This window comes from Kryptolebias marmoratus, linkage group LG16, assembly GCF_001649575.2.
Source record: "Kryptolebias marmoratus isolate JLee-2015 linkage group LG16, ASM164957v2, whole genome shotgun sequence".
Taxonomy (NCBI): Eukaryota; Metazoa; Chordata; class Actinopteri; order Cyprinodontiformes; family Rivulidae; genus Kryptolebias; species Kryptolebias marmoratus.
In genome coordinates, this window is record NC_051445.1 from 31,612,052 (window position 1) to 31,623,536 (window position 11,485).

At 39.0% G+C, this 11,485-nt stretch overlaps 1 protein-coding gene across 1 annotated transcript; it reads left to right on the plus strand.

Annotated features, from left to right (window-relative positions):
* Positions 1-306: 306 nt before the first annotated feature.
* Positions 307-10,018, plus strand: cnih4 (cornichon family AMPA receptor auxiliary protein 4). The gene is made up of 5 exons (XM_017438498.3): positions 307-431; positions 898-966; positions 2,308-2,420; positions 7,928-8,068; positions 8,149-10,018. Exons 1-5 carry the CDS (start codon positions 363-365, stop codon positions 8,174-8,176), a joined length of 420 nt encoding a protein of 139 aa, XP_017293987.1. The 5' UTR covers positions 307-362; the 3' UTR covers positions 8,177-10,018.
* The last annotated feature ends 1,467 nt before the right edge of the window (positions 10,019-11,485 follow it).

Sequence of the window (11,485 nt, forward strand, 5' to 3'; positions counted from 1 at the left end):
GGTGTGTGTGGGTGTGTGTGTGTGTGTGTGTGTGTGTGTGTGGGTGGGGGGTGCTGTGGGGGTATGGGGTGCCTGTGTTGCTCTGGAGGGCCATCCGGTCCCTGTATAACCAAAGCAGGAGCAAAGGACAGAAGCTAGACTGCAGATAGAAAATTAAAAACTTATTTACTTTAAATAATCTTAGGAGAGTCCTCCACATATTTGATTTAGTTTAGTAGATCTCTTTCTTGTTTATTTCCTCCAGTCCAGTAGGTGGCGGTAATGAGCTCACAAGCTGGTTGCCAACCACTGCTGGTCCGTGAAGAGGAGGAAGAAGAAGAAGAAGGAGGAAGAAGAAGAAGAAGGAGGAAGAGGAGGATAAAATGGAAGCGGCAGTGTTCATCCTGTCGCTTGTAGACTGCTGTGCGCTGATTTTCCTTTCGGTTTACTTTGTATCCTTTTCACAGGAGTGTTTTTGTGAATGTTGATGATTTAATGTAGTATTTTATTCCTTTTATTTAGCCTTCCAGCCTTCAGCTAGTTAACCTATTAGCCACCTACAGGCAGCTAACAAATCAGTTTACTGCTGAAGGTTCATTTTTAATCCTGGAGTTTTGCAGATAGGTGAACTTTATTCGAGCAGGATTCAGTCCATTTTACTCCCAAACAAAGCCGCCTTCTTCCTAAAACACGACCTGAGTCTGACCGCCTGAAGTTCTTCTTCCTGAACTGATTCCGTGTATTTAGTGAATCAGGAGGCTTAAATATTCTGCACAGATCCTTCAGCCCCACTCATGGTTTGGACCTCTGTATGGAGAGGTTTGCTAAATCAGCTGGTTTTCACAGATTGTTTCTGACGTGTTCTGAAACACACCCAGATTCATCAGTGTGAGTGTGTGACCCTTGACCCCAGGTCAGATTATCACCTTGTCTGATCTGGAATGTGACTACATTAATGCCCGAGCATGCTGCTCCAAACTCAACAAGGTAAGGCTCTGTGGATTACATATTCTTATTTAGAGATTGTTCCCATTTACGGTCATTATTATTATTATTGTTGTTGCTATTGGCCGCCACCAAAAGGTACAAGATAATGTTTTTGCCTGTGTCTGTTTGTTCCAAAGATGCCTCAGATTTTAATAAAACTTACAGAAAGTAATCTTTATGTACAACTGATTAACTATTGGTGTCGACCCGATTTAAGATGGCAGCCACAGCCAAATGACCTCAGAAAACACAAAAATGGCTGTAACTTCCTCAGCTTGTCAAATACTGACCTGAAATTTGATGTGCTCGTGGCTGAGAGTTAGCCCAACACTTATTCAGGAAGTGTCTCTCTGGGCTGTGGCCAGCTGTACAACAGTTTTCATCAAGGGGTCTCCAGAATGTCCTGGGACTTTCGTGGGGTTTTCAGTTTCTTTGCTTGAGTCGCAAAGGCATGTCGTCCTGTCGCATAAGCTTTGACAACTTTCCTCTTGAAAACGTAGACGAGCTGTAGCGGTATCACCCTGCACTGACAGAAGACATTTCCAGGTCTAAAAGCCACTCTAATAACAAATAATCTTTTTAAAAAAACTTGTCCAAATCTGCCCAGCTTCATTTCTGAAGTGTACTCCAGCAGATTAAATCGTAAATGTGAGGACAGCAGCCGAGGTGGGCAACAATGTGCACAGCAAACTTTCTAATTTTACAAGCCATGCACACAAAAATTAGCTGTAGTTTTCAAAGCTGGGCCACATGGCTCTTTGGTTGTTTGGTTGCTAACACTCAGAGGAACGGAGGACTACAACAGAACTTTCACATATTTTCTTGCAATTGTCCCACAGATGTGAGGGATTTTTTTTTAACCAACTAGTCTCCCAACAGCTGCAGCTCAGTGAGATACCACCTTAACAGACTGTTCAAGATCTTTGATTAAAAATTTGCTATTTACTATTGGAAGTCAACTCTGTATGGAAGCAAAATACCTTGTGAGACACTGGAAAGGATTTAATAAAAGTTTTAGAATGTAATCAATAAGTGTAGATCCTACGAGATTAATTCAATTTCAGAAGCTAATTGACGTTATCCAGCTCAAAATGAGTGCTACTTCAGTCAGATCTACAGATACTGAAGTGAAATTTGACGCTGTCGTAGCCGAGTCATTCAGAACGCTCTGTCTGAGCGGGGTCTCACACCAGGTCCTGCACAACATTGTTTTCAAGTGCTGATCAAAACTACGACAACTTTGTGATTTCCAGACATCAGATGAAATTAGGTCGGCAGTATGCCTTCCCTCCAAGAATCCTGTTGTCATGAATGAAGTTAATTGTGTGTTCTCTGCTCCAGTGGGTGATCCCAGAGATGGTTGGTCAGTGTCTGTCTACGATGCTGATGTTGGTGTCCATGCACTGGTTTATATTCCTGCTCAACCTGCCTGTAGCAGCCTGGAACATCTACAGGTAAGGTATACTTCCTCTGAATTTTTCTCCAACTCAGAAGTGAAAAAAGTCACAGACCGAAGAGGAGAAACCTGTACAGCTTCTCTCATTAAAACAGAGCTGCAAAATCTCTTCAAATCTTGAAATAAATACAATTTAACTCGTTAGGTGTTATATAATTTCTTCATCTAAAAACTGTTTGTTACATTAGGAAACGAAAGATCTTAAACAAATTGACATTTATTGGTTAAGTTGGGACAAAGAAAAAGGTGAAATTCTTGTGAATCAGTGAAACAACACAAGCCTGTGTGAGTGCTTCTTATAATTGTGAAAAATATTTAAACTTTGAAATGCTAAAGCATATACTTGCATCTTAAAAATTATTAGTGAAGTTAAAATATTAAGAGGCCAGTTTGTAGAATATTTAACTGAATTTCTTCTAATAAAAGCAGAGACCTTCACTTAGCTTTAAGGTTTTTATCAGAATGACTTGTATTTCTAACAACCACTTTATTTCAGTCACTTGAAATATAGTGATATGTGTGCAAAAAGGGGAATGTTTAGAGTGTTTTTGAAAAAAACAAAACAAAACATATATACATACACACAAAGAGTGGTGGGAAGAAGCATCTGCCCCCTTCATGATTTCTTATTTGTATGTTTGTCACTTACATGGTTCAGATCATCAAACAAATTCAAATATTAGACAAAGGTAACAGAAGTACACACAAAATGAAATTTCTAATGGAACATCTTTACTTTATTTATTTAAAACTTTGTTTTTAATTCAGTTTATTTTTCATAGCGCCAAGTCACAACAGAAGTCGTCTTAGTGCACTGTACAAAAACATTTTAAACTTTTTAGAAAAAGGTGACAACAATAACACATAGGACAACAGCACAAAGAAAAGTAGTTAAAAGTAAGGAAGAAGTAGAACATTCCACAGGTTTTCTGGTTACAGATGGCACATAAAATACTTCACACATCTACTGTGTTTTGTGTTTTCTTATCAGGAAAACATTTCCAATTTTTTCCAATATTGTTCACATTTTTCAGAGGAATGTCTGAGGGTAAAAAGTTAATAAATCTGTATATTATATCTATCCACTCTGAAACAGTTGATGGTTCCTCTTTCAACCATTTCTGTGGTATTGCCTTTTTCTGGACACCTGCAATATTTGTAACAGGTATCTGTCTCATTTCTTCAGTCCAGCTGCTATGTTGCCCAAATAAAACACACTGAGGCGCTCCTCCAGGTGTAGCCCAATAATCTCTTGAACCGTTTTAACCACACCTGTCCAGTTGGGGAAAATCATAGGACATGGAAATGGCCTACTGATGCATGCCCACATTTCCTCCAACATTTCCATGTTCTGCAGTTTTAATTTGGACTTCCTTCACTCTGGGGGTAATAAAAAAAACTCACAGGATTTTTCCAGTTAAACTTCCTCCATAAATCAGAGCATGAAGGGGTTTTACAAATATTTACTAAAACTTCTTCAGATAGATCTCAGGGTTCCCCCAGAAAAGAGGCTAAGCCCGGTGGTTGGTGGCCATTCGCCAGCTGATCGCTGGCCGACTGTGATTTAGTTAAAAAAATGTTTAAAGTTGACAGAAAGTTGAAAATATGGCTATTTATTATGTGATATTGTAAGATATTTGTCAAATATTTACACAACTACAGTTTTACAAAAGGCACTTTTGAAATACTTTTTTAAACAAAAATACAATTAAAATAAATACTATTTGTTTGCACCTAATTTGAATCCTAATTTAAGTCACATTTACAAATAAATGAAATGAACATAAATGAAAAAGTGCAAACAAAGCACCAACACACGTCTCACTTCCAGGCCAATGAATAACAACAGAGAACTCTGACAAACAGACAGATGCTGTACTGTACTGTGCTTTTTGTGGCACAGGCTGCATGTTGGATCACTGCATGAAACAACAAAACATCTAATAATGAATTTAATAGCATCATTTTACTGGTAAACATGGATAAATTGGCTCACATCATATTAATATTTTCACTAAGCACAAAACATGCTTACCATATTCAGTCTTGTAAAGCCACCCGCTGAATTTCGGCTCAATTAACCATTTTTGGTTAAACCCAATTTCACAATTTAAATAATTATTTTATGTTCCTGTGCTGCACCACATCATGAATTTGTTTTATCTGTCAAACAGCCATCAAAGTCAGGGGGCGGGGTTTAGGCCAATCCAGTCAGGATAATTACTCTAGTCTGAAGTGGAAAGATGGCGGTGCCCGACGCGGAGGGATTGCGTGAAGTTTCCAGTGAGTTAAAGAGAGAGATTTTGAACCTGGCTGGATTATGTAACTACAAGGATTGAAGGAATTGGGCTTCTTTTTGCTCTTTGTGACCAAGATGTTGAGCAGGGAGTAATTGGCCTGTTGGAAGAGGCTCTGCAGCGCGCTCCTGTTAACACAGAGTCCAGGGGGATTGGCTTTTCATATTCCACCTGCTGTTTTGGAAGATGATGTGCTCTCTGGACTTCAGGCTCCTGAAACTGCAGTGAGCTTTGGTGTTCACTGAGGACCATCCAGCGTCGATGCTGCTTCTGTCCAAAGCTCTGGACGTGATTTAGAAACCTGGAGTAGGTAGTAATACGGATTTTTTCCTAACGTTAATCGGTTGGCAATGTTCCTGATTCTGAGTAAATACTGCCACCTACTGAGTAGGAGTGTATTGACAGGTTCTGTATCAACCTAGTTTCTGGACTTATTGTGCTGTTTAACCAATCAGACATTAGACAGTGACAGTTTATATCAATTAATGATGCGTCACAGCACAGAAGCCAAGGTGTAATTAAATAAATACTGAAATAATTACTTATTCATTTACCATGTGATTGAAATATTTTCAAACCAACAGGCTAACCATTTAAATATTTCATAATTTATTTAATGAAATAATGAAAAATTGAGTGAAATCATGATAAATGTATTTATTTAATTGACACATTCCCAATTTTATTTAATTAATGACCCACTGAAGTAATCATTTTCTGAGTTATTTATTTATTGTAATTTGGCACTCTTCACCCTCCATAGTTTTTGTCCAACCTTGCAAATAACAGAAGTCATAATCTCATGCAGTGTCTCTCATGATCTATTGGCCATTGAACCGTGTTGTGAATGACTGTCAGCTACTGGCCACGTTTTAGCTCAATATCTGTCAAAATCACCAAAGTATAGCCATTTGTGTTTATGCTAAAGTTGATTAGCTGTGGCAGCCATCTTGACTTCATAATTAATCAGTTCTAGATGTACAGCCTGTGATGGCTTTCTGAGAGTTTCATTAAAACTTGTGCTAATGGTACAGACTTTGCCTTTGGCAGTAGGCATAAAGATACAAGAACTTTAAAGTGAAAAACAGTTCTGTTTGAGTTTTGAACATTGTTCTGACATGATGAAGCTACAACTGATAGCACCTTCCATCAGAAAGTAATACAAGAAAACTCTTTGGCTAAAACCTTTGAACTTACACCAGAACATCCACATGTTTTTTTCACAGAGCAAATGGAACAGCATAGGGTTATAATTCTAGTTTTAGAGACATTGTCTGTTCAAAATACACATGAAACAGGTTCTTGGAGCTTTGTCTTTACCTGAAGTTTCCAAAAATGTCATCAGGCTGGTGAAGTTTGAAAAACAGATCAGCAGTGTTGTTCAGTAAAGTTTTTATCAACTTCGGCAAATATCAAAGGTCAAACCAATCTTAGCAAGATCTGACCTGGAGAAATGAATCGATGCTTTTATTACTGCTCGTCTTGATTATTGTAATGCACCGTATGTAGGCATTAGCCAGACTACTGTAATGTACCGTAGTGGTTATCAAAAGGGGATTGCATTATGAACAAAGGTGAATACATGTATGATAAAAGTACACAGACGTGTATACACTCACAGGGCCACTGTTAACACAAATAGCTAATCATCCAATTACCTGGCAGCAGCTCAGTGTCTTTAGGCAGCTAAATGAGGTGAAGTTTAAACTGAGCATCAGAATGAGGGAAAAAGGAAATTTAAGTGACTTTCAATGTGGCTCAGCCAGACAAGCTGGTCTGAGTATTTCAGAAAGTGATGATCTACTGGGAGTTTTACACACAACCATGTCTAGAGTTTACATAGAATGGTCGAAAAAAAAAAGAGAAAAAGGGGGTCCAACCTGGTAGTAGCAAGGGGAACCTAATAAAGGGACCAGTGAGTGTAAATATGATGAATAGACAATGTCAAGTGTTGACCCAGTATGTGTGTACATTGGGATAGATGTCAAATATCTATTTGTTTTCTTTGAGGCCATTTGGTGACAAGATGCCTAAAGTACAGATCCAAAATACCTCAGAAGATTTCAGAATCGTCACCTCTACGTGGAAGTTAAACATGCTGTTCAGTACCAAAATAATTTGATTATAATGCAATTCTGCTGATGTTTTTTTTTATGTAAAGCACTTTGAATGCCTTGCTGCTGAAATGTGCTATACAAATAAATTTTTGCTTTCAAATTGGCACATTATTTCCAGAGATTCTTTTTTAAAAGGACATTTGGATGGGTTGTTTTTCCACAAACCTCCAAATCTCAGAAACATGTTGGTAAAAACAGTCAGACCATAAAACAGTAAAAATCAATTGCAATCAATTGCTCCACGGCTACAGGACAGCCAAAACAAACGGGAGGCCGAGGTCTTGTCTCTGCTCCGTGCTTTTGGGGCCTTGAGGCTCACACCTCGAGTGATATGAAACAAACCACTGATCAGATGATGTTTGAACATTTTAATACACCTGACTTCTCAGTGCGGGATGTTTCTGAAACAGATAGAATTACAAATGCGTATGTAGGCATTAGCCAGACTACTGTAATGTACCGTATGTAGGCATTAACCAGACCTCTCTAGCCCATCTGCAGCTTGTTCAGAACTCTGCTGCTCCCTTGTTAACTCGGGCCTGTAGGCGCGAGCACATTACTCCCATGTTGGCGACCCTTCATTGGCTCCCTGTGCACTACAGAATTAATTTTAAGCTCCTGTTATTTGTCTTTAAATGCTTAAACAACCTGGCCCCACCATATCTATCTGAGTTGCTTCAGCCTTACTGCCCGCCCCGATCCCTAAGATCAGCTGATCAGTCACTGCTGACAGTCCCCAAAACTAGGCTGAAGCTCAGAGGTGACAGCATTTGCTGTTGCTGCTCCCAAGCTCTGGAATAATTTACCCCTGAGTGTCAGACAGGCCTCCTCGCTTCCTGTATTTAGATCTCTTTTAAAAGCACACTTTTATTCTTTGGCTTTTAACACATTGTGATTTTGTCTTGTATGGCACCTTAAAACACACCCGCTGTGAACCTGGTATGTGTATGTTTTTCTTCTTATTGTCTTAATCTATTGTACAGCACTTTGGTTCCCCCTGTGGTTTTTTTTTTCTAAATGTGCTATAGAATAAAGTTGATTGATCTGGCTGTGGTTAGTGAAAGCATACCTACTGTGTTGTTTTCCTGCAGGTACCTAAAGGTTCCCATGGGAAACATGGGTGTGTTTGACCCAACTGAGATTCACAACAGAGGTCTTCTCAAGTCCCACATGAAAGAGGCCATGATTAAACTGGGTTACCACCTGCTCTGCTTCTTCATTTACCTGTACAGGTAAAGTCAGGTGTAATCCGTGCTCTCTGGCAGGTTTACTGTTGGCAGGTTGGCTTCACTTGTTTTCTGTGTTCCTGCAGCATGATCCTGGCTCTGATCAATGACTGAAGTCCAGCTGCCAGATCCACACTACTTCCATCTGTACTGGATCTCAGAAACCTCTCAGAGCAGAACGCTTCCTCTATCACTGATGCAGGCTTTCACTTTCAGACATTAATATGGTTAATATTTAACCTTCCTACACTCTATATCACCAGGACTTCCAGTCCTACAGGAAGTATAGTCTTTATTTTGGGAAACAAATTCTCCTTTTGTCCCAAACACCAGCTGCTGATGGTTTTACATTTTCATAGTGGGACCAAAACTTGCTGAAGCAAAAAACAAAAAACAGTTGAAGTGCTCAATTACAGAACACCAGTGAGTTTCCTCTGAATGTTTAGAAAGTGGAACATCAAGCCTTTAAAGTCAAACAGGAATGAAGACGAGTTTTAATCTGACTAAGGATGGGCTTTTTAAACAAAGTCTTTGGCTGTATTCCAATTGTTCACTCATTCATTATATAGTTCCCTACATCATGAGTCAGCCATTTTGGAGTGCTAATTGAAAACGTAAGTGTAATATTTTTATCCACTATATTGTACCCTAGATATTAGTCATGTGATGCAGTAAAAGTAGTGCAGAGAATTTGGACCCATGGGTGGAAATAGCCGACACAGCAGGGTAATTAAGGCTAATACCTCTGTCCACAGCTCGTTGTTGGGATGTTTCAGACTAGATGGATGAAAATGAATATCTGTCCATCCTATATTATCTCTTAAATATAATATATATTATCTCTAATATAACATGGTACATCTGAGCTGTAGGGCTGTGAAAACGTGCTGATCCTTAAAATAAAACATCTAAGTCTAAATATGAAACACTCTGAGTAAATGTTCTCAGCCTAAAACCAGCAGAGTGATGTTGTCCATCACTTCACATTCAGACATGTATTCCAATGAATCTTGCTAATGTTTCTTTACACAACACCTGACTTGGTGCATAATTATAAGTACTCTGCATTCAGGTAGGCAAAAATTGACCTTCCCCTATAAAGCCTATATAGTGAGTGAGTGACCATTTTCAACACAGCCTCTCTCTCAATTTGTCATTATTAATTAGAATTTTCTTTGGATATTCTTCCCCCTTTAAACTTAAGAATTCCCCTTTCTCACGACGTGTTCTTATTTCATCGTTTACTGATGCAGGGCTAATTATTAATATGGCACAAGTGTCAGCACAACAAAAGCAGAGAAAGCATGTTAATAAGTGCTAGTCTCAGCTGCCGTTGTATGATTTAGGTCCATTGCCTGTTTCAGGTTTTTGCTGATAAAATGACTGCAGTCATGTGATCCATCAGTCCGGATGCCTGCCTGTTATTGTAGCAGGACCGGTCCCTACCAAACCCATGACCAATGAGACGACCGTCAATGAATCAGCAGCTGGTGCTTTAGATTCCAGGAGCTGAAGTTCTCCAGATGTTTGTCAGCTACTGAGCCATCCCATCCAGCACCTCCTGCTCTGAGAGCTTTTAGAAACCAGAACGTGTCCATCATCAAAGCTTCTCCCAGACCTGAGATCAGGGTTCCAGCTGGATGCTGTTTGATGGTCCGATCTTCTGGGTCCAGCCTCGGACTGGAAGACACATCCAGACCTGATCCTGGACCAGGGCTGCATGCTGGAGATTTTACTGAGCTGTTGATAAAAACCATCATCTGAGAATTTGTTGTTTTTTAGTTCAGGCACCAATCCTGTGATGTAGTGTTGTTGCTCCAGTCTTTTTTTTATTTGTTTTTCAACCATCCTGAGTCCAGCTGGGTTACAGTCTGTAAATGAATCACTTGGATGCAGTGTTTCTTTTATTGAAGAGAAGGGAGTGTTTTCTTAAATAAAATGAGAAGAAATACTTCATTTGTCTCATTGTGTAATTGTTAAAAGACATAACAATCTGAAAAATTAACAATTTTCAAAATGACAGCATGTGCTCAGCCACAGTGCCAGTAGTGCAATAGTAAAACCAAAAAAAGGCTTACACACTGCAGGACTTCACGTTTTGCATGTTTCTTGATACCAGGTTGTGTTTTGAGCACAGCGACAGTCATGAGCAGGCTGTCCACTAAAAATAAAACATCTTCAATGACTACAATCTACTGAAGCAATTGGTGACTATACAAAACCAGAACATTTTTGGATGAATATGTATATACACATTTTTACAAATCTCATTGGAGAATTTAATGTAAACATAAATATAAGAGTCTGTAGTAAGACAGCAAGCTGTCATAAAGTGAGCACTAATGAAAATATATAAAAACATCCAAGCAAATCTCATTACGTCCAAATCTGTCTAAACAGCAAAAACCTGACCAACAGTCAGATAAGTGGTTATCAAAAGGGGATTGCATTATGAACAAAGGTGAATACATGTATGATAAAAGTACACAGACGTGTATACACTCACAGGGCCACTGTTAACACAAATAGCTAATCATCCAATTACCTGGCAGCAGCTCAGTGTCTTTAGGCAGCTAAATGAGGTGAAGTTTAAACTGAGCATCAGAATGAGGGAAAAAGGAAATTTAAGTGACTTTCAATGTGGCTCAGCCAGACAAGCTGGTCTGAGTATTTCAGAAAGTGATGATCTACTGGGAGTTTTACACACAACCATGTCTAGAGTTTACATAGAATGGTCGAAAAAAAAAAGAGAAAAAGGGGGTCCAACCTGGTAGTAGCAAGGGGAACCTAATAAAGGGACCAGTGAGTGTAAATATGATGAATAGACAATGTCAAGTGTTGACCCAGTATGTGTGTACATTGGGATAGATGTCAAATATCTATTTGTTTTCTTTGAGGCCATTTGGTGACAAGATGCCTAAAGTACAGATCCAAAATACCTCAGAAGATTTCAGAATCGTCACCTCTACGTGGAAGTTAAACATGCTGTTCAGTACCAAAATAATTTGATTATAATGCAATTCTGCTGATGTTTTTTTTTATGTAAAGCACTTTGAATGCCTTGCTGCTGAAATGTGCTATACAAATAAATTTTTGCTTTCAAATTGGCACATTATTTCCAGAGATTCTTTTTTAAAAGGACATTTGGATGGGTTGTTTTTCCACAAACCTCCAAATCTCAGAAACATGTTGGTAAAAACAGTCAGACCATAAAACAGTAAAAATCAATTGCAATCAATTGCTCCACGGCTACAGGACAGCCAAAACAAACGGGAGGCCGAGGTCTTGTCTCTGCTCCGTGCTTTTGGGGCCTTGAGGCTCACACCTCGAGTGATATGAAACAAACCACTGATCAGATGATGTTTGAACATTTTAATACACCTGACTTCTCAGTGCGGGATGTTTCTGAAACAGATAGAATTA

Excerpts from the sequence above, each read along its gene's own strand:
- cnih4 (XM_017438498.3), top strand. The coding sequence starts at position 363 with ATGGAAGCGGCAGTGTTCATCCTGTCGCTTGTAGACTGCTGTGCGCTG. Across the intron at positions 967-2,307 it reads GCTGCTCCAAACTCAACAAG|TGGGTGATCCCAGAGATGGT; the intron begins GTAAGGCTCTGT and ends TCTCTGCTCCAG. Across the intron at positions 2,421-7,927 it reads GCAGCCTGGAACATCTACAG|GTACCTAAAGGTTCCCATGG; the intron begins GTAAGGTATACT and ends GTTTTCCTGCAG.